The sequence below is a fragment of the Chiloscyllium plagiosum genome, unplaced genomic scaffold, assembly GCF_037043375.1.
Source record: "Chiloscyllium plagiosum isolate Xiang-an unplaced genomic scaffold, Cpla_swu_hap1 HiC_scaffold_9, whole genome shotgun sequence".
Taxonomy (NCBI): Eukaryota; Metazoa; Chordata; class Chondrichthyes; order Orectolobiformes; family Hemiscylliidae; genus Chiloscyllium; species Chiloscyllium plagiosum.
Window position 1 is genome coordinate 34,128,834 of NW_028270147.1, and position 22,553 is coordinate 34,151,386.

Here is a 22,553-nt window from a genome sequence, read left to right on the forward strand (position 1 = left end):
TCTTGGGAGGATCCAAGATAGCAGCGCCCTGTTAGGGTCGCGTTTGCTCCGTGCTGCAATGTCGACCTGACAGAGCCCCTTCCACATACTTTACTGAGAGTAAAAACACAGTAAAGGAGCTAGAAACCTGAACAAAACTACTTACCTTTGTCCTTGCAGCTGAAGAACGCTGAAGAAAGGAGGAAGCTCATCCTGGGCCAGGGCCATGGCCCGGCCCTCTGAAGCAGCAGGCTTACTTACTCACCTGACTCTGGTTGAGGAGCTGGCCAAATCGTGTGTTTCCAGGGCTTCAATATGGTTCTTGGAGGAATCAGTCTCTGCCTCTACTCCTACAGCCAGGTGCTCGAGCTCATCGATCCTTTTTCACACGTCTTGCAGCATAGCAGATACAAGAGCCAGCTTCTCTTCAATTTTTTTCCTGGATCTGCCTCCCTAGAACCTTAAGAGAAGCTGGCTCCTGTATCTGCTATGCTGCAAGATGTGTGAAAAAGGACCGATGAGCTCGAGCACCTGGCTGTAGGGGTAGAGGCAGAGACTGATTCCTCCAAGAGCCCTATTGAAGCCCTGGAAACACACGTCCATGGTCTGTTAGATCTGGTAGACAATCTCGAAAACAGGGGCAGAAGAACGAACCTGAGCGTTGTTGGGATACCAGAGGGGACGGAAGGTGAGCGGCTGGTCAAGGTCTTCAATAAGTGGTTCCCAGAGTCCCTTGGTTTGGAGGTTGAAAAGGGAAGGATAACAATTGAAAGAGCCCACTGATTGTGGCACAAATGTGAGGTGCGGATCAGCGCCCACGCCCTGTCCTGGTGAAGTTTCTTGATTACAAAGACTAGCAGAAGGTCATGGAAGCCTCTAGAGCCCAGGGGAGGGATTAGAGGGTGTTGGTATGTGGCGCCGCCAGAGTCATGTTTTTTCAAGACTTCTCAGTGGTCTGGAAAAGGAAGTCCTACGATGGCGTCAAGAGGAGATTGAGCACGCTTGGGATCCAGTATTCTTTAAGATATCCAGCAGTGATTCGGATCAATCATAATGGATCCATACATTTGTTTGACTCGCCAGAGCAAGCGAAGAACTTTGTGGACACGTTGACTTAAGTCGAAAGGCCGAATCTGCATAGTGGACAGAGTTATTCAGGTTTGCTCTTCTTTAAAAAGGATTTGGTGTAGTCTCTTTTCTAGTAATAAGTTGCGTGAAATGATGTCCAGGATGGATAGAATATTTATCTTTAATCTCTAAGTTATGTTAAGGGATGGGTGACATATTTATTTTTTGTTTACTTGTTTACAGTACTAACCTTGCTTTTGGGTGTTTGTTTTTTGCTCGACCACTGGGTGGTCGGTGTATGTGGCGAGACCCTAGCTGGTAAGAGTTGAGAAGGTGGTTGGGATGGTTAGTAGGGTCGTAGGATGTGTCGGGACCCCCTTTGAATGGGGAGGTAAATTCCTCCAATCAGTGCCTTTGATGATTTTTTTGTTTATCTGTTTTAGCTGTACATCGTTTTTGTAAGTTTTGTCGAGTTGTTGGCTGTAGATATTTTAGACTGTGTAGTTTTTGGATTGTGTGGATTCTTTTACATTAAAGCGCAGCGATATGTACTTCGGGTTCTTCCTCTCTGGAGTCTAAATGGTGCTATAGAAGGTAATGGTTATGGATGTGTTTAAGTGGTGCACCTGGAACATTAAGAGGAGTCATTCACCTGTCAAGAGGAAGAAGGTATTTTCCAGCCTTAAAAGGATGTTGCCTTATTACAAGAAACACACTTGGATGATGCAGAGCATTTGAAGCTGCAACAGAATGGCTACGGCCAGGTTTATTTTTAATCTTTCAATACGAGGAGTAGAGGGATAGCTGTTTTAGTTAGAAAGAATCTCCCAGTTAAGTTGTTAGAATGCAATAAAAGACACCCACGGGAGATTTGTAATCCTTAAAACTTTGATACATGGTAAAGAACATGGGAACTTAAATGTTTACTGTCCCCCAGTCCACTCCCTTAAATTCTTGACAGACACACTTGGTAGACTGGTTAACCTTGCATCTCAACACATCATCGTAGGAGGGGTTTCCAATTGTCTCATTGACCCTATGGTAGTGATTGCCCAAAGGCCCGCCGATATCTTCTTTGCGATCTCAACAATTCAGAGATTTGTGTGCTAAATTGGGGTTGGAAGATGTTTGGAGGCAGTTTCACCCTACTGGCAGGGACTTCACATTCTTTTCGAATCCACATAAATGCCATACCAGGATTGATCTTTCTCTGACCCCCCGCAGCACACCTGGTCTCGGTGGCATCATGTACAGATAGAAGATCCTTTATCTGAAATGCTTGGGACCAGCTGCTTTCAGAATATTTCAATTTTCAGAATGTGACAGTTTAATGGTGAATGTTTTAAAAATCTTACCAGAGAAGCAGACTTCTAAGAACATGCTGGGCCATGCTCAGTATACTGAATGACCCACATAGTCGTGGCCTCCTCCCACCATCTCTAAGAGAAGCGAATATCTCGCTCATTCTTAACAAAAGGGAAGGCCCCGGAGGACTGTGCTTCCTGTAGACCCATTTCACTCTTGAATGTCAAAGTTAAAAATCACACAACACCAGGTTATAGTCCAACAGGTTTAATTGGAAGCACACTAGCTTTCGGAGCGTCGCTCTTTCATCAGATGGTAGTCCGAAAGCTAATGTGCTTCCAATTAAACCTGTTGGACTATAACCTGGTGTTGTGTGATTTTTAACTTTGTACACCCCAGTCCAACACCGGCATCTCCGAATCAAAAATCACTCTTGAATGTCGAATTCAAAATCCTATCTGGCATTAAGGCTAGAAACTGTACTGCCCTCCATCACTAAGGAGGACCAGATGGGGTTCATAAAAGGTTGCAGATTGACAGGTAATGTCAGGAAGGGCGGCATGATGGCACAGTGGTTAGCACTGCTGCCTTGCAGCACCAGGATCCCAGATTTGTTTCCAGCCTCAGGCAACTGTCTGTTTGCACATTCTCCCAGTGTCTGTGTGGGCTTCCTCCAGGTGCTCCAGTTTCCTCCCACAGTCCAAAGATGTACAGGTCAGGTGAACTGGCCATGCTAAATTGCCCATAGCATTAGTCAGAGGGTAGTGGGTCTGTGTGGGTTACTCTTCGGAGGATTGGAGTGGACTGGTTGGGCTGAAGAGCCTGTTTCCACACTATAGGGAATCCAATGAAAATTACTTAACATGATCCAAGTATTCTGGATTAGTGGTGTTGGAAGAGCACAGCAGTTCAGGCAGCATCCGAGGAGCAGTAAAATCGACCTTTCGGGCAAAAGCCCTTCATCCAAGTATGTCAACAGCAATCAGTGTAGGGATTGGTGATCATCTTAGATGCAGAAAAGGCTTTTGACAGGGTCAAGTGACCATATCTTTTTCATACTCTGAAGCGGTTTGGCCTGGGAGAGACCTTCATCAGGTGGGTGGAGGTTTTGCATAGTGATCCTCTTGCCACAGTCCTCACCAATGGTGTACAATCAAGCAATTTTAATATTTGTAGGGGTAGTCGACAGGGCTGCCCCTTGTCACTATTACTTTTCACATTGGTGATCGAACCGCTGGCGGAGGCAATACGTAGGGATCCCAATAGAACCACTCCAGAAGTGGGACAAAGTCACATAAGATCGCACTGTATGCAGATGACGTTCCTGTCTTCTTATTAAACCCAACCGTCTTCGAGCCACACCCGATACAATGCATCAACCTATTTGGTGGCTTCTCGGGTTATAAGATCAATTTTGCAAAGTTCAGAGGCCATGCCCATGGGTGGTCTCCTGAGAGTGCCTGATCCTGATGGCGGATCTCGGTTTCCTTTTAGGTGGTCACACTTTATATTTATTACTCCCATTTTTGATCAGCTATTTAAAGCCAGTTTCGCCCATTTATTTGATAGAATCAAGCAGGGCCTTTGTAGATGGGAGGCACTTCCGATCTCTTGGTTAGGTCGAATAGCGCTCGTTAAAATAAACATTTTACCCCGCCTATTGTATCCTACGCGAATGCTTCCTCTGCTTTTTACTAAGCAAACATTTAGAAGACTGTGCGGCTGGTTTAGTTCTTTTATTTGGTATTGCGAGCAGCCCTTAATTGAATTGGCTAAATTACAGTTACCTTACAGATTGGGAGGAGTGGGCCTCCCCGAGATCAAAAACTTTCAGGGGGTTAAGCTCGTTGCAATTTTACGGAAATGACTGGGCACGGGGGAATCCTCACTCACTTTGGTTGGACATCGAAGCATCTCAGGCGAGATGCCCGCATATTATCCTGCTGTCTTAGACAAAATGAGAGACTAGTGCTCTAGCTCACTAGTCATCAATACTGTCAAGGCTTGCGGGGGAATGTGCAGGGTGAGGGCAACATTACCAAAACATCATTTTTGACACTCATAGTTGGTACGCCAGACTTTTAGCCAGGGATCATGGACTCCGGGTTTAAACTATGGGCAGCTAGGGGCATGTCTTGCCTGGATGATTTATTTGAAGGGGACACATTGATGCCCTTTGACCAGTTGGCTCGGAAGTATGAATTGCCCAGTAGGGACCTCTTTTGTTTCTTTCAAATTAGAAACTTCACACAAAAAGAGACTACACTTCTATATGATCCTTATAGGTCCAACATGGAGAAGAGGGCATTGAGTGCTGAGGATACATGATCTGTTAACAACGCTAATCATCTATTAGGAGGGGGCCCCTTGGACTAGACCGAACGTCTGTGTAAGGTCTGGGAGAGGGAGTTGGACGTTGAGACCTCTTCTGAAATCTGGAAGGATATCTGGGAAAATGCAAGAAGAATCTCAATTTGCAACAGGACCCACGCCTTGCAATTGAAGATTCTCCACAGAGTCCATCTGGCCCCAGACCAATTCCCTAAATTTAAAGTGGGAGCATCTCCAATGTGTCCTAAATGTAAAGTGAGCATGGCACACTTATTCATTGCCTTTGGTCCTGCCACAGACTGCGGGCATACTGGAGTGCTGTGGTAGGCGAAATAGAGAAGTCCTTGGAGACAGAGGTGGAGAGGGACCCGGTATCTCTTCTGCCTGGCTTTGTTAATTCACTTTCATTAGATACACACAAAAAAAAGGCTTTTCAGTATCCTCACTTTTTGTGCCAGAAAGAAAATTCTGTCAGGGTGGGTGTTGGAAAATCCCCCAGGGTTGGCGGGCAGGCGTTAGCTAGTCATGGAGCACATCCCCTTGGACTTTCTTACGAGTATGGTGCACCATAAAACTGAAAATTTCTATAAGACGTGGCGGCCCTTTTTGGACTACCTGGGTACAGATTTGCCCACTATACTAATAAGAGACTTTACATAGCCATGGCAATGCTATGTAATGAACCCGGAGGGGAGGAACTACGAACATATGAATGGGTACAAACTTTTGCGCTCGATGATCGAGGGCTATTGCTTTGTTTTGCCGAGCCGTTTTATGGATATCATCACCAATATTACTGTTAAGACTTATCTTTATTAGCTCAGTTATTAGTTACTATTTATTTATGTAATTAGCAGGTTTGTTTTTTAATATTAGTTTGGTTTTGTATTTGTTGTAATTGTCAAAAGAAAACAAAAATCATCTTTTAAAATAAAAATATATTTAAAAAAAGACAGGTGATCTTAGCTGGAATTGCAGAAGTACAAATGGCTAAAGCTACCTCAGGAAAAGGCCAGAGGTAAAACAATAGCCTTCCAATAGGGCGATTAAAAAAAATGCACCAGTAAACTTTGGGTTTGACTTTTGTCACTATTGCTTGACAATTCTGGCAATGCTTTCTGTATGTGGCACAACACTGAAACAACTTTACTGTATGGTTTGCATTGAAACAGGCCTAGTCAAAATTATACTTGACATCCTGCGTGTTTGTGACTATGTTGTGTCATACCTCCTCCAGCTTTTGACTACAACACCATCCTGCAATTGTCCTGCTGGGCTGAAATGCCCTTGTTTGTTTTCAAGTCCTCCTTAACTATGCGCAGCAACAAGATCTCAAGCAATGGCTTTTCTTCTCAGCTTGTTACTTCTGGATTACTCTCAATAACCCTTCCTATTTTCATCATTTACATGCTGCTCTTCAATCAACCTTGACATTTATTTCTATCAACCTTGCATCTGTATGGTGTGGCTGCTTGTCTAATGTCTAGTATTGACTGACAAAGAATTTCCTGCTGCTAAACATAGGAAAGGCTGAAAGTAGCGTTTTAATTTCTGCCATAAAATTTTTAAATTTGATAATGACTCCATTTCCCTGATCAGCAATCGTCTCAGGATGAATTCATTTGGTTGCTTCAAATTAAGTTTCTGACTGCAAAGTTTCTTCTGTCTTTATGCAACTCCACATTTCATTAAGCTGGCCTTGGTTCAACTGTTGTTGTATCCTTTATCCATGCCATTGTTACTTTCATACATGGCAATACCAATGCTCTCGGCTGCTAATCCACCTTTGGTAAACATCAGCTCATCCCAAACACAGCTAACTATATTCCCTTAAAGGCCTAATTTAAAATACTGATTTTATGCTTACAAGACTTTATAGCCTTGACCCTCCAGATCTCTGAGACCTGGTGCAGCTTAAAAGTCTCCTACCCAATGAAATGAAATACAATCTGGCCTTTTTAATCATCCATCCTTCCATTTGACAAATCACTGGAGGCGGTGCTTTTACCTAATGGCTGCAGGCTCCAAAATTCCTTTCCAAAATTCATGCACTTCTCCAGATTCCTTTTGTTATTTAAGAACCACCTTAAAATTTAGCTTGTTGACTTAGATCAAAGTCTGCTATTGTCCAATTACAGTTCTATGAAGACCTTGAGATGTACTTCTTGGTTAAAAGTGCTATACAAATGAAAGTTGATATTGCTGATAGAGACACAGATTTACCACAGAAAGCTGTTGGGGGCCAGTTTGTTAGATAGTTTGTTAGGGAGCTGGATGTGGCCCTTGCAGCTAAAGGGATCGGGGAGTATGGATAGAAAGCAGGAATGGGATACTCCTGCACCTATTTTCCTGGTTTCTATGATGTATATGGGGAATAAGCCAATAACAAAGGCACTAGAGAGTTATCAGTGTTACAAAACGACACGGGAAGTAACATTTAGCACAAAGATTGATCAGGGTGAGGGAAATGAAGACAAGTACAAAAGTTGTACCTAGCAGTCCTTTTTCTGATTCAAAGGCAAACTTCAGGCGACGAGATTGCAATGGATCTTCAATGACCTTGATAAAAGTTGAAAGGAGAAAAACAGAATATGTTATCAATGAATACTTTCGCCATATCGACTCCTTGCCTCAGGTTATGTGGGCTCCTGGTGCAATCTGCCAGTTGGCTACATGAAAGTTAAAATTTATTTTCTGTACTGCCAACAAGCCAGCCTGCTGTTAGTTATTCAAAACATTACAAATATAAAACCACAATTTGTGTTGAGAATAATAATTAATTTCTTGTGAAATGTTTTTTGCTCCTTTCTTTTGTTCCACTTCTTCCTTCCCAGACAGCCTGCTCCAAACCCTGTCAGTACTACTTTGAAATAACAGGTATACACTAACCAAAGGTTTCACTTTCTTAAAGGTAGTTATGAGACTGTTTTGGGGGCCAAGTCTTTTCCTCAATCTGTCTGCACTTAAACTCTGATATTTTTGGTGTGCAGTGAGTTCCAACGATGGAACATCGAAAGAACGAACTTTATCATCAGTAAACAAAAGGAACATGAAGTCCACTTTGACCACTAGCATTCTCTCAACCGCTTTTAACACCAATGAATCATTCCATCTCTGGCCTATTCATTTTTTACTTCTTTGCACTGACTCTATAAATGGTAATGGTTAGAATACTCTCACTTACCAGAATTTCATGCAGTAACTGGAAAATGTTCTTCAGTTCATGAGGTGGAGCGGTCTCCAACTGACTCTGTCAAAAAGGAAATTGGTATAATCGGCATGATTTAAAAGTCAAGGAAGACTGAAACCTGACAATTCTCCAGTGACTTTTCTTTTTAAGGCTCCTAATAAGCTTAGTGAAGTAGCTGAATAAGCAATCTGCTCAAGAATTAGAATTTTAAGTTTGGGCCATTTGATTTCTAACACACAGCTAAGTAATTGTGTCACAATGAGAACATGGTATTTTAATCTCCAACATTGAAGATGAAAGTTTGCCTATCCTGATAGGATCTAAATCAGTCAAAGTCATGAAAATTTCTGTCACGAATATATAAATATGGAACAAAAGGTCATTTGGCCCCTCGTGTCTGCTTCACTTTTCAATAATGTCATGGCTGATCAGACATTTGTTCTCACCTACCCCAATAATTTTTGATTCCCTTCCCTAACAAGAATCCATCTTCTGTGCCTTATAAATATTCAATGACTTCACCTCTATTGTGTTCTGAGGCAGAGTTCTAAAGTCTCACAAACATCAGAGAAAAAAGATTTCCTCATTTATGCTCTGAAAGAGTGACGCTGAACTTTTAAAGTTCTCCCTAGTTGTGGACTAGCTCAAACAACCTTTCCACATCCACCTTGTCAAGACATCTCAGCATCTTGTATACTTCAATCAATTTGTCACTAGCTGTTTCAGTTGGTCCAACCTTTCCTCATATCACAACCTGCTCATGTCAAGTATCAATCCAATAAACCTTCTTCTAATAATATAGAATAGATAGGAATCCACAACACAAAGCTGCATACAATTAGGCAGAATCATATGGGTAGCTACTCAGGCTTAACTCATTACCCAGTGGTAGCAGTCTGCCTAAATTAGGAACATATGGGATTAAGTCCTACTGCAGAGATAAACTCATAGTTTAGGGTAATACTTCATGCAATGCTGAAGGAGTGTAACATGAAGGTTAAATAGAGCTATGTCTGGCCCCTTTTGGATTGTAAAATATCCCATAGCATTACTGAATAGCAACAAGGGATATTTCATGGTGCCCTGACAAATATTTACCCCAAAACAAACATCACTAAAGAAACTATGATGCTTACTCGTAATTAACTAATACATTATTTCACAACCCTGCCACTTGAGTATTGCTATTGCCACTTGTCTATTGCAAGGGAAGCCACCATGTATATTCTGTTCCAATGTAGAGAATTTTTTGCTGTTAGATTACATGATTTAAAGATGTTCCATTTTGAATCACAGATATCCTTTCCTCTCTTGTGTAACAGAAGCAAAATAAAATGCTGAAAGAACAAATGCTCTTTCCAAAGGCATGTAATTTACCTTAATTATCTGTAGGACTTGCACCAAGGAGAACTGTTCATTGCAGAAACAGCAGTAAGTCACCATATCAGAGATGACTGACAAAGATCCGGTCAGCTCTCGCATAGCATACATAACCTTAAGCAATCGCAAATCACCAATTAATTAAACACTTTTCATATTCTTCCAACTTACTACAAATTACACGGAACAATGTCTTATACTTCCTTTTCCTGTTGCATGAATTTTATCATCCCCTTTGATCCATTCATCAAGGAATTTGCACTTTATAATTGGAAAGGCATGAATGTCCTTGTGTATCAAGGCTTTAAGATGATGCATATCCCAAATAATAGGGACTGCAGAATGTTGTTTTGACATTCATCATCTACGTCTGCCTTCCTTCTCTACTTTTTTAGATATACACATACTAACCAATTTAAATATCAATTAACTTCCATATAGTGTCCTATCATAAAGTGTAGGCTGCAATAATTCCTTAAGAGAATAAAATAAATACCTCAAGCAGGTAAACCTGTCCTTCAGGTCTGAACAGCGTTTCCACATCTTGATGCAAAGGTACCTGTGGGGTTGGCATATGCCATTTATATGGTCCAGGATCTTGAACAAAAAAAATTTTCTTAGTAAATATAAATCCTTTAGTTCTCAAACATCAAGCATACAGCAAGTGAAAAACAGAATAACTTATTTTTAATGAAGAATTTGCACTCAATATTGAAGTATCCACATTTGGAGCAGTTGCCATTTAACTTAGAAAAGCAAGTTAGTAAAACCTGTGTATTTATGATTTCTGGCATTGAGAGTTTTTCAGTTTAGTTAGATCAGGAAATAACTCAGGGCAGCGTTGGATGGGGATGGGGGGGTAGGTTGGGGGGCAGGGGCAGTGCTGTACAGGGATGTGTGGTTGGTTGGGGGATGGGCACTGCTGGACTGGGATTGGGAGTGTGGGGAGCAGTGCTGGATAGGGATGGGAGGGGCTGGGGCAGTGCTGGGCGGGGATGGGGGTGGGGGGCAGTGCTGGGTGAGGATGGGGGGTGGGCCAGTGCTGGGTGGGGATGTGGGGTGGGGATGGGGGGGGGGGGGGGGGGGGAGGTGGGGCAGTGCTGGGTGGGGATGGGGGGGTGGGGCAGTGCTGGGTGGGGATGGGGCAGTGCTGGGTGGGGATGGAGGGTGGGGCAGTGCTGGGTGGGCATGGGGGGTGGGGCAGTGCTGGGTGGGCATGGGGGGGTGGGGCAGTGCTGGACTGGGATGGGGGGGTCAGTGCTGGACAGGGATGGGGGGCAGGGGTTGGGATCGGTGCTGGACAGGGATGGGGACGGGGCAGTGCTGGATTGGGGTGGGAGTAGAGGCAGTGCTGGACTGAGATGGGGGCGGTGCTAGACAGGGATGGGGGTGCAGGGGCTGTGCCGGACAGTGATGGGGCCAGGGGCTGTGCTGGACAGGGATGGGGGGGCGGGGGCTGTGCTGGACAGGGATGGGGCGGCGGGGGCAGTGCTGGACAGGCGGGGTTAGTGCTGGACGGGGATGGGGGGCAGGGGCAGTGCTGGATGGGGATGGCGGGGAAGGGGCAGTGCTGGATAGGGATGGGGACGGGGCAGTGCTGGATTGGGGTGGGAGTAGAGGCAGTGCTGGACTGAGATGGGGGCGGTGCTAGACAGGGATGGGGGTGCAGGGGCTGTGCTGGATAGGGATGGGGGGGTGGGGCAGTGCTGCAATAAATACTGGCCTAGCCAGTGATTCCCACATCCTGAGAATGAATAATTAATAATAAAGCTTACAACTCTGAATCGGGCTCCATCTCTTTAAGTAAACTTTGATCCACAATGTTTTGATACCTTAAGAACACTGACTAATTTCATACATGAAGGCTTTTATTTAAGTCCCTTCCTTCTTGTCTCTTTCCCCAACGCTTTATTTTTGCATGTCAAACATGTTATTCGTTAAGTCAATGTGAACAACATGTACAGGAAAAAATAGAATTAAAGCTACAAATTTCAGGGTTTCTTCTTTGGAACTTACCCCTTTGAATGGAATTCCATCTAACTCTTGTGACTTTGAGCATGTAATTCTGACTCGCAGATGACTTCAAGAGGTTCTTTCAATTATTTGAACTGTGAACTATTGAGTAAATTGAACTGTTTGTGATATCTTGTCACTTAGGGTTTCAAGGCAGTGCTGGACAGGGATGATGATCAGGGGCAGTGCTGGAATGGGATGGGGGGGCGGGGGCAGTGCTAGAATGTGATGGGGGCGGGGCAGTGGTGGACGGGATTGGGGGCGGGGGCAGTGCTGGACGAGGATGGGGGCAGTGTTGGACGAGGATGGGGGGGCGGGGGCAGTGCTAGAATGTGATGGGGGCGGGGCAGTGGTGGACGGGACTGGGGGCGGGGGCAGTGCTGGACGAGGATGGGGGCAGTGTTGGACGAGGATGGGGGACGGGGGCACTGTTGGACGGGGATGGAGGGGTGGGGCAGTGGTGGACGGGAATGTGGGGGCGGGGGCAGTGGTGGACGGGAATGTGGGGGCGGGGGCAGTGGTGGACGGGGATGGGGGGCGGGGGCAGTTGTGGACGGGGATGGGGGGCGGGGGCAGTGGTGGACGGGGATGGGGGGGCGGGGCAGTGGTGGACGGGGATGGGGGGCGGGGCAGTGGTGAATGGGGATGGGGGGCGGGGCAGTGGTGAATGGGGATGGGGCGGCAGGGGCAGTGATGGACGGGGATGGGGCGGCAGGGGCAGTGATGGACGGGGATGGGGGAACGGGGGCAGTGCTGGACGGGGATGGGGGAACGGGGGCAGTGCTGGACGGGGATGGGGGAACAGGGGCAGTGCTGGACGGGGATGGGGGCAGTGCTGGACGGGTATTGTGGGGCTGGGGCAGGGGCAGTGCTGGATGGGGAGCAGGGGCAGTGCTGGAGGGATGGGGGACAGGGGCAGTGCTGGACGGGGATGGAGGGGCGGGGGCAGTGCTGGACGGGGATGGAGGGGCGGGTGCAGTGCTGGACGGGGATGGAGGGGCGGGTGCAGTGCTGGACGGGGGGGGGGGCCGGGGGCAGTGCTGGACAGGAATGGGGAGGCGGGGGTATTGCTGGATGGGAATGGGGGCGGGGCAGTGCTGGACGGGGATGGAGGGGCGGGGGCAGTGCTGGACGGGGATGGAGGGGCGGGGGCAGTGCTGGACAGGAATGGGGGAAGGGGGCAGTGCTGGACGAGGATGGGGGAAGGGGGCAGTGCTGGACGAGGATGGGGGAAGGGGGCAGTGCTGGACGAGGATGGGGGAAGGGGGCAGTGCTGGACGAGGATGGGGGAAGGGGGCAGTGCTGGACGAGGATGGGGGAAGGGGGCAGTGCTGGACGAGGATGGGGGACGGGGGCAGTGCTGGACGAGGATGGGGGACGGGGGCAGTGCTGGACGAGGATGGGGGACGGGGGCAGTGCTGGACGAGGATGGGGGACGGGGGCAGTGCTGGACGAGGATGGGGGACGGGGGCAGTGCTGGACGAGGATGGGGGATGGGGGCAGTGCTGGACGAGGATGGGGGACGGGGACAGTGCTGGACGAGGATGGGGGACGGGGGCAGTGCTGGACGAGGATGGGGGGCAGGGGCAGTGCTAGATGGGGATGGGGGTGTGGTTTTGAATGGATTTGGGGGGCGCTGTTGGACGAGGGCGGCGAGCAGGAGATTGTTGGACAGGGTAGGGGAACGGCGGAGGCATTGGATGGGGGCGGGAGGAGACAGTGTCTCGTGAACTGTGTGCTTCTGCAGTCTCCTGAACAGGGAGCAGACTTTAAAAACTCCGAGCCCCGGCGGAATGGTATTTAATTGATTAACCGAATAATCGATTATCCAAACAAAATAGTGCCCACCCATCAGGTTTGGGTAATCAAGGTTTCCCTGTAGAAAGTTTTTTAACTTCCCCTCCCCTGCTTAAAGTATAGACAATGGCGCAAAATTATCTGCGATCAAAGGGAGCAAATGAGAAGTTAACACTAAATTTTAAAAAACACTTCATCGAGGAAATGTGGATCTGAAGACCATTTCATGCATCATATAGATTCCCAACCATATTAACAGTCAGTCACTTTGTCGACTTGCTAAACAACCGTCTCAATTCTATTCTCAATGCCTCATTTTACCTGATCACAGAGAGAGTCTTAATTCCACTCCTTGGGTCATAATCCTTCCCTGTCACCTTTACCTTATCTGTGCACACACAATAATTGACACGTACATGGAAGTGCAAAGACCTACAGAGATCCACAATATTTGCTTTATTTTTTTGGAGATATTTTGTTGATGGTGGACGCATGTGCTCTAAAAGAATGAAAACTCAACTCACCAATAGTCATCAGAGATGAAATGTCAGTGTGTAGGACTAGTGATGCCAAAGTGATATGGAGATACCAGAATTCTCTGGCCTGTGCTGAGCTCCAGCGCCGATTCTGACAGAAAAAATAATGTATTGAGTGCTGAGCAGTAAAAATAACCTGAAATGATTGATATCATTGCAAAATATTAACTATTACAAAAACAAAGAATTATGGATGCTGGAAGCCTAACACAAAAAAACCTAAATATTCTTAGATATATTTTACATCAATGAAAACTATAAGTCTTAGGATTTTTCTGCTTCAGCCAAGATTATGAAACATAATTAGGTAAACACAATAAAGCAATGCCACTGATCACTGAATACATGGCTTAAAAAGGGATCATTTGAAAAGTGGACAATTATTATATGACTAGATTGATTACACTAGTGATTACTTGACAGACTAACTTAAGGGATACCAGTTACAAATATGTGACACCCCATAATTGAGGCTGCAGAACTTTATTGAAGCATTTTTAAAAAAAAACACCTTATACTTACTTGATTGTTCTGCCTTGATGGGCCCAAAAGAAAACAAAGCATGTGTTTGAATGCAGAGTGTTTGAATAGTAGCTGGCATGCCTTGAAACCCTAAGTGACAAGATATCACAAACAGTTCAATTTACTCAATAGTTCACAGTTCAAATAATTGAAAGAACCTCTTGAAGTCATCTGCGAGTCAGAATTACATGCTCAAAGTCACAAGAGTTAGATGGAATTCCATTCAAAGGGGTAAGTTCCAAAAAAAGAAACCCTGAAATTTGTAGCTTTAATTCTATTTTTTCCTGTACATGTTGTTCACATTGACTTAACGAATAACATGTTTGACATGCAAAAATAAAGCGTTGGGGAAGGAGACAAGAAGGAAGGGACTTAAATAAAAGCCTTCATGTATGAAATTAGTCAGTGTTCTTAAGGTATCAAAACATTGTGGATCAAAGTTTACTTAAAGAGATGGAGCCCGATTCAGAGTTGTAAGCTTTATTATTAATTATTCATTCTCAGGATGTGGGAATCACTGGCTAGGCCAGTATTTATTGCCCATCCCTAATTGCTCAGTGGGGAATTAAGAGTCAACCACATTTGTGTGTAGGCAAAAATGAGTACTGCAGATGCTGAAGATTAGAGTCAAGAGTGTGGTGTGGAGCAGGAAAATTGAAAAAGGCCCTTCATTCCTGATGAAGGGCTTTTGCCCAAAATGTTAATTTTCCTCCTCCTCGGATGCTGCCTGACCTGCTGTGTTTTTCCAGCACCACACTCTTGACCCACATTTCTATATAGCTAGACCAGATAAGGATGGCAGTTTCCTTCTCTAAGTGACACTAGCGAACCAGATGTGTTTTCCAATAGTTGACAAGGGTTTCATGGTCATCATTAGGCTCTTAATTCCAGACTTTATTTTAACCTTGTAGGTTGTAATAGCATGCTCAGCAAGTTACCAAAATTAAACTTCTTCCATCATTAGCAAACTGAAGTTACATTCCAACTGGGTGAAATGATAATCTGATTATTCAATTACGGCTAGTTTTGCCTTTGTGCACATAAACTCTCCAATATTGAAAACCTAACATTATGTCACAAGTTTGCATAGTCTATATTTAGCACAATTAAAATATACCAACTACATACTATACCTTCTGTACAAAGTTGTTGAAGAGGAGGAAGTACTGGGAGCAATTTTTACAATTCTCAGCAACATCCTTGTCAAGCAAAGAAAGCAGCACATCCAACAACTGGTCCAATCCTCTGAGCTGAAGTTACAAACAATCTTATTAAAAACATTCAAACAACTTAATTAAAATAGACACTGGGTTGTTAAAAATGGGTGAACAAGTCACTTGGAAAGGATCAAAAGATCACCATTTTGCTAAGATCACATTCCATAGTACTACTTTGCTTCTTACCGAGCATGCAGTAAAGGCACACTTAATTCAATTAACGTGATAGTAAGGGCTCTTGAGGTACAGTGGCAGTGTCCCTACCTCTGGACTAGAAGGCCCAGGTTCATGGCATGTCACGTCTGAACAGTTTGACTGAAAATATATAAAGATGGCCTTCTTTCCAATATCAAAAACGCGGCATGGGCCGGTTGAGAAATGATAAGAACCATAAAAATGTAGGTTAATTCAATTATAGAACAAATTTAAAAGGCTTTCTATCTTTATATGTTAAGTATTAGGAATAAGGTAGACAAATTGGCAGTTCAAATAGAGATAAATGAATATGACCTCATAGCTATAACAGAAATATGGTTACAAGAAGATCAAATCTGGGAACTTAACATTCGGGGACATTTGACCTTTCAGAGAGACAAGAGGGATTGAAAAGTTGGTGGATAGGTCTGTTCATAAGAAATGAAATGAGAGATGATCTAGGCTCGAATGATGTAGGGTCCTTTTGGGTGAAGGTAAAACAAAAGGGAAAGAAAACATTATTAGGAGTAGTGTACAGACCCCCAAACAGTAGCTATTTTGTGGCCAAGGTTATAAAACAAATAATGGAAACATACAAAAAGAGAAGACAACGATAATTATGGGAGACTTTAACCTTAATGTTGGTTGGGTAAATCAAGTTGGAAAGGGTACCTAGAACAACAACTTCATTGACTGCATTAGGGATAGTTTTCAAGAGCAACGTGTTATGGAGCCAACCAGAGGGCAGGCTATCTTGGATCTGGTAATAGGTAATAAGGCAATTTTAATAAAAGATCCTGGAGTTAAAGATTGCCTGGGAAGTAGTGATCATAATATGATTGAATTTAATATTCAGTTTGAGAATGAGAAACTTCATTCAGAAGCAACAGAATAACTTAAATAAAGGGAATTACAATGAAGTGATGATACAGTTAGCTACAATGAACTGGGCTGATAGATTAGCAGGAATGATAGTAAGCAAGCAGTGGTAATCATTTAAGGAGGCAATTCATGACTCTCAGCAAAAATTCATCCTAGTAAGGAGGAAAGATTCTAAGAGACAGGTAAACCAACCAAAGCTAACAAAAGAAAATTAGGGACAATATTAAGTTGAAACAAAAACAAAGGAGGCTAAAGTCATTGACAACACAATAAATTTAGAATCCAGCAAAGGAGGTCCAAAAAGATAAATAAAGTCAGAGAAAGTAAACTGCAGGGACAAACTAGCTTGGAATATAAAAACTGGCAATAAGAGCTTCTTTAAATGTATAAAAGGGAGAGGTCAGAGCGAACATAGGCCCCTTAGAAAATAAATCTCAGGTGACTGTTATGGGGAACAAGGAAATGGCAGAGGAGTTAAACAAATATTGTGCACCAGTCTTTACAGTACAAGATACTGAAAATGTCCCTTTAATACTAAAGAATACTGAGGAAGAATTAAGTACAACAAACTTTTATTAACCAGCATCCATGAGACCAGGAGCGTGCTGGCTAATCAAATATTCTGGATAATCAAGAGGTATGTATAATCAATGTAAACACTAAGTAATAGATACATAATGTAAGGGGTAAATACATCACTTTTATACTTTATTTACAGCATAAATCACTTAAATAATAATGCAACTTCATCTTAAATAAAACTCATTGGCAGACAGCCTTCTCACTCACTCTCAACTGAGTACTTGGCCATTGTGGTAGATTGAGATATTTGAGGAGAAATTGATTTGAAGTTGATATTTAATGTGGCCATTCAATTGAACAAGTATAGTTACATTGACGTAAATAAATTCAAAAACTATAATAATTGGATGGAATAATACAGTAAACCTCGCGATATTTGAGATATATAATTTTTGCCAGTTTATTAAGAGTGCTAGTTCATAACACGTTGGTTAAAACAAAATTTGCCATACCATTACTAGAGAAGTAGCATTAGACAAACTAATAGGGTTAAAGGCAGATAAGGTCACTAAAAGCTTGTATCCTAGGATCCTAAAAGTGTTAGCTTCACAAATAGTAGTTGCATTGGTTGGATTATGGAGAAGTGCTCGAGGATTGGAAACCTGCTAATGAGTCACCCATTTTCAAAAAGTGAGGGATGTGAAAAGCAGGTATCTGTAGGTCGATTAGCCTAAAATCTTTTGTTGGAAAAGTACTGGAATCAATTTTTAAAGGAAGTAATAGTAGAACATTTGAAAAATCAATCTAATCAAGCAGAGTCAGCACAGCTTTACGAAAAGGAAACCACGCCTGATTAATTTATTAGAGTTTTCGAGGAAATCTCATCCAGAGTGATGCAGGGGACTCAGCAGATGTGTTGTGTTTGGATTTCCAGAAGGCACTCGACAAGTTACCTAACAAAAAGTTAAGTCATAAGAACCCACAGTGCTGGAGATAGTATATTGGCATGGATAGAGAATTGGCTCATGGGCAGGAAACAGTGAATAGGGATAAGGGATTCTTTGTCAGGTTGGCAACCTGTGAGCAATGAGGTTCCACAGGGATCAGTGCTGGGACGGCAAATGTTTACAATATATATCTATTAATGCCTTGGAAGAAGGAAATGAATACACCTTCATCAAATTTACAGCTTTCACAAAAATAGGTGGAAATGCAGGCTATGAGGTGTACAGTTTTTCAGAGACATAGTGTTCAGTTGAGTAAGTGGACAAAAAGTTGGCAAATGAAGGATCACGTGAGAAAATGTGAAGCTGTTCATTTTGGAAGAGAAGACAAAAGAATAGAGTATTTAAATGGAGAAAAAAAAACTGCAGAAAGATGCAACATAAAACTTGGGAGTACTTGTACATGAAACACAGAAAGCCAATACACAGGTGTAGTAGGTAATCAAGAAGGCTAATAGAAGGTTTGCCCTTATTGCAAGGCAGCTGAAATATAAGAGTAGGGAAGTTTTACTGCAACTGTACAAGATCCTGCTGAGACCACATCTAGAATTTTGATCCACTTACTTAAGGAAAAATATCATTTCATTGAAGGCAGTTCATTAGGAAGATCCCTGGTATAGAAGGATTGTTTTTGTGAACAATGGCTAAACGGGTTGACAACTTGCTCACCAGAGTTTAGAAGAATGAAGGGGGATCTCATATAGGATTCTTAAGGGACTTGACAGGGTAAGTGCTAAGAGGATGTTTCCCGTCATGGGAGAGTTAAGGACCAGTAAACATAGTGTTAGAATAAAGGAAAGCCAATTTAAGACTGAGGTGATGAGGAATTTCTTCTCACAGAAGTCTGAATGAGTGGAACTCCTTGCCACAGAGAACTATGGGGTAGAGTCCTTATGTACATTTAAGGCTGAGATAGATAGACTCTTGATCAGTAGGGAAATCAAGTGTTACGGGGGAAAATGCCAGAAAGTAGATATAAGGAATGTCAAATCGGCTATGATCCTATAGAATGGCAGAGCAGGTTTGAGGGGCCAAATGGCCTATTTCCTGTCCTTATTTCTTATGGACTTATAACTTAGGCACACTGAAATGACTTGTCAATTTTTAAAAATATATATCAGAAGCAATGTACACAAATTTCTGTCTTCCCCATCTTATAGCTAATCAGAACCAATGGCATGGCTATCACTTTATTAATTTTCATGGGTTTCAGGTGTACTTAATGACTGTTGATATCAATCTTTGATCAATTTACAATCAAAATAGTATCTTGCACCTAGTTTTGAAAACCCATGTGCATCTTTTTCTTTGACCAATTTTTCCACTTCTACAGCAATCTAAACAGCAGCACCAGAGATACTGAATAAACAGTGGGCAATTTTTAAAAAAATCCCATTTTGAGCTACTTGGATGAGTGGAAATACTCCCTTTGCTCAGCAAATCTACTGTGGGTCCTGCTGGTCTTTACTTAGCCCAACTGCATGTCATTGCTCCAAAGAATTCCAATTCAAATTTCAATTCAAAACCAGAGCACAGAGATAGTGTTAAGCAGTGAGAATCTTATGTTTCTTTGTTACTGTTCTTCATTTGCTCAATAGTGAAAGCTATCAATCCCTATTTAATTACAGGAATAAGCCCTTTGCTTGAGCCTCCTCTCTATTTCCATTCATCACACTGCGATTGTCACGAATGCCTTAGCAAAAGATGTTGTCCTTCACATACACACTAACTGCACACATTCCTTTCTTCTGTTTTGCATGCAACATCAGGATCTCAAATTTCAGACCACTGAACAGTTGGCCTTGCTTCCAGTAGTGACCACCACTACCTTCCAAACTTAGTGACTACTGTTTGCCAGTCTCACTTTCTCTCCTAAACCTTCCCCCTCATTGACCTCCAGTCCTCATAAGGCTTTCCTTCTGTTGATTCCCAATCACAACCTCTCAACATCTAACCCACTGCCTACCTATTGACTGGAACAGGGATAAGGAGAGCTGGTGATGCATAGAAAAACATAGCTTTGGCTGTTGGAAAATTTCCGCAGCAAACTCTTACTCTCAAAGACAACATAGGTGTGGGGTGCATTAAATTTTTCTGCCTGCAACACATCTAGCATCCTTGTTGTAGTTGGCTTTATTTTCAATCCTGATGAACAAATGTTTTACTGACATTTTAGACATTATGAAGCTGATGAGAAGGAATTTTATCCTGCAAACAACCCTGACCTAAGAATATTGACACAGGTACAGCCCATGATGGGGAAAGATTTTCCCATTTATCAGCACTGATATTCACGTTAAATTGTTTCCAAAAAAATGTAATTTACTACAATTTCCAATGCTTTTCTTCAGGTATTACTTACAAATGACAAATCATTGGTTGCAGTAAAGATAGAAGAGACAAAATTAAAATGTACATTTTTATTATTTCCCATCAATCATTTTAATAAGTGGTTCATTCTTATCTGCATTGTGAAGAAATTAGTCAGTAACAGAAGCTTTTAACTTACTGAACTAAACATACAGCAAACACTGAGCTAATTTAGAACTCTATAACATGACCTGCTGACACAGACATGGGCATATTAATTATTTTGTAACTAAATTAAAAATAGACATTCCACATGCGTACTTTACTAACCTTTTCCTGATAAAGCAAGGCACTCTCCAGGGCTTTTTCTAGGATGGTAGCAACAGTTACTCGAACCTCCCGGACAGAACACTCCAGAAGAAAAATCCTGGTTGTGTAGGTAAGAAAAATCAAAGTGGACTTTGTTACACCATTTCCTACTTCATCCTCCCCATTTCTCTTCAAACTCTACCATCCCCAAACAAAGTGAATTGCAGGGGGTGGTGGTGGAAGACCAAGAGGTCAATTCTGACAAATCAGAATATAATGGGCAGCAGCATACACACTGTGGGGAAAAGTAGGACATCTATGCAATAAGGCCAAGAGCTAGCAGCTATGACTAAAGAAAACTGTCCACCTTCCGAATCTCATTCATTTTACTCTGTCTCTACGTCCCTCCCGAATCGCTTTCAACATTTCGTATAAACTAAGTTTATAATTGAGAAAGAATTTAAGGATTCTTAAAATACTTTTGAATCTCTGGCTGGTAGATGGAGAGTAACATAAGAAGGAATTTCACTTCACTGACTTAAGTCCCAGAATCATATCCACACAGTGTTATTTTCAATTGTAAAACTATTAGAATGCTATGATCAGTGTTTTTAATACAAGACAGACAGATTCAGTTTGGAACAGTTAAGACTGCTCATTTGAAGTTTTATTTAAGTTATATTGTTGCTGCAGGGTAAAAGGAGATTTTAGTTGTGCTATTACAAATTTGGGATGCCCTGAGTCAAAAGTATCACGACTTTTGTCTTTGAGGATCACTCCAGTATGCACCATGCAGTATTAAGGTTAAGGCACTGCGCATAAAATTTGATTGCGTCCCCATTTGCTTACATGTATATCTATCTTTGCTGATATTCTCTGAATCAGGAAAAATGCAACATTTATGCTCCTGGTTGTAGAGAAATTAAAAATGCAGCAGTACAAAAGGCAGGAAGAAACAAGGGATTGAAAATGTCAAATAAACCAAGCTGAGAATACTTTCTCATATTTCATTTGATAACATGCCTTAGCCTGTCTGTATAATCATAAATCCAGTCCCCACCCCTTACTGAAAATACAATCTTGCGTATAGGTGGGCTGATGTCAGCCCATCGTCATGCTGCAAACTAGTTAGCCAATCAAAGATCAACATTTTCAAGGATGATTTCCACTCAGCCTTGTACTGTTAGACAATTAGATTGGCGAGTCTTTTGATGTTCACATTTAAAACCTTAAAGCAGAAGCAGAACCCAAAGTCAAAATGATCACTTTCCCCATGTACAGGTACTTCCTGACTTGACAAATATTTCTTTAGAAAGCATATGTTGACTGCAATGAGTCAATGTAGAATACTGACACCACAAACCCATTCTCTATGAAACGTGTAACTGAATAATCTCCATTTAATACTTCCAGAAATAATTAATTTACAGACATATACTTAAACATTAATTAGATCATCACATTCAATAGAAAGAAATGAAAAGAATAAATTTTACCATATTTAAAGGCAAATTTAATTCAGGCTCCTTTAAGTGTGATAATAATGTCCAAAAAACATCTAAGTAATGATTTTTGCTGCTAATATGGGAATAAAGTTCCTGAAATCATTATTGATCCTGACTGAGATTAACAAATTTATAGGCAATAACCACTGACACCAGAGCTTTGATTTTGCTTGCAATTATTCTTCACATATTCTTCTGAATTATTGTCAAATCCTTAATTATTATAAACATATATATCTAAATATCAGAAACAGCAAGATTATGAATCTCTCTGTCTAATAATACTTCTATTAACATCATGCAAACCCAAATAAAAGCCTTAGAACATACTGACACAAACTAACTTGGAAACAATAGGATTTAAAAAGATTTGTCATTCAGCAACTGATGACCTATAATTTAAAGACACTAGTTGTCTTAAGGTACCAATTCTGTGGTCTTCCTGGATTTATTTTCATAGTCACTCAAAAAGAACAAGCAGCTTTAAC

At 42.5% G+C, this 22,553-nt stretch overlaps 1 protein-coding gene across 3 annotated transcripts in view; it reads right to left on the reverse strand.

Annotated features, from left to right (window-relative positions):
- The window catches only part of usp24 (ubiquitin specific peptidase 24), a 185,558-nt gene that overhangs the window by 12,551 nt on the left and 150,454 nt on the right, over window positions 1–22,553 (reverse strand). For all 3 annotated transcript variants that reach the window (XM_043699013.2, XM_043699012.2, XM_043699014.2), the window contains exons 55-62: window positions 20,582–20,678; window positions 15,255–15,371; window positions 14,122–14,211; window positions 13,588–13,690; window positions 9,750–9,850; window positions 9,251–9,367; window positions 7,868–7,933; window positions 7,176–7,242 (exon numbers count right to left, since the gene is read on the reverse strand). In XM_043699013.2, coding sequence (XP_043554948.1) covers window positions 7,176–7,242; window positions 7,868–7,933; window positions 9,251–9,367; window positions 9,750–9,850; window positions 13,588–13,690; window positions 14,122–14,211; window positions 15,255–15,371; window positions 20,582–20,678 — 758 coding nt within the window. The remainder of the gene's footprint in view (window positions 1–7,175; window positions 7,243–7,867; window positions 7,934–9,250; window positions 9,368–9,749; window positions 9,851–13,587; window positions 13,691–14,121; window positions 14,212–15,254; window positions 15,372–20,581; window positions 20,679–22,553) is intronic.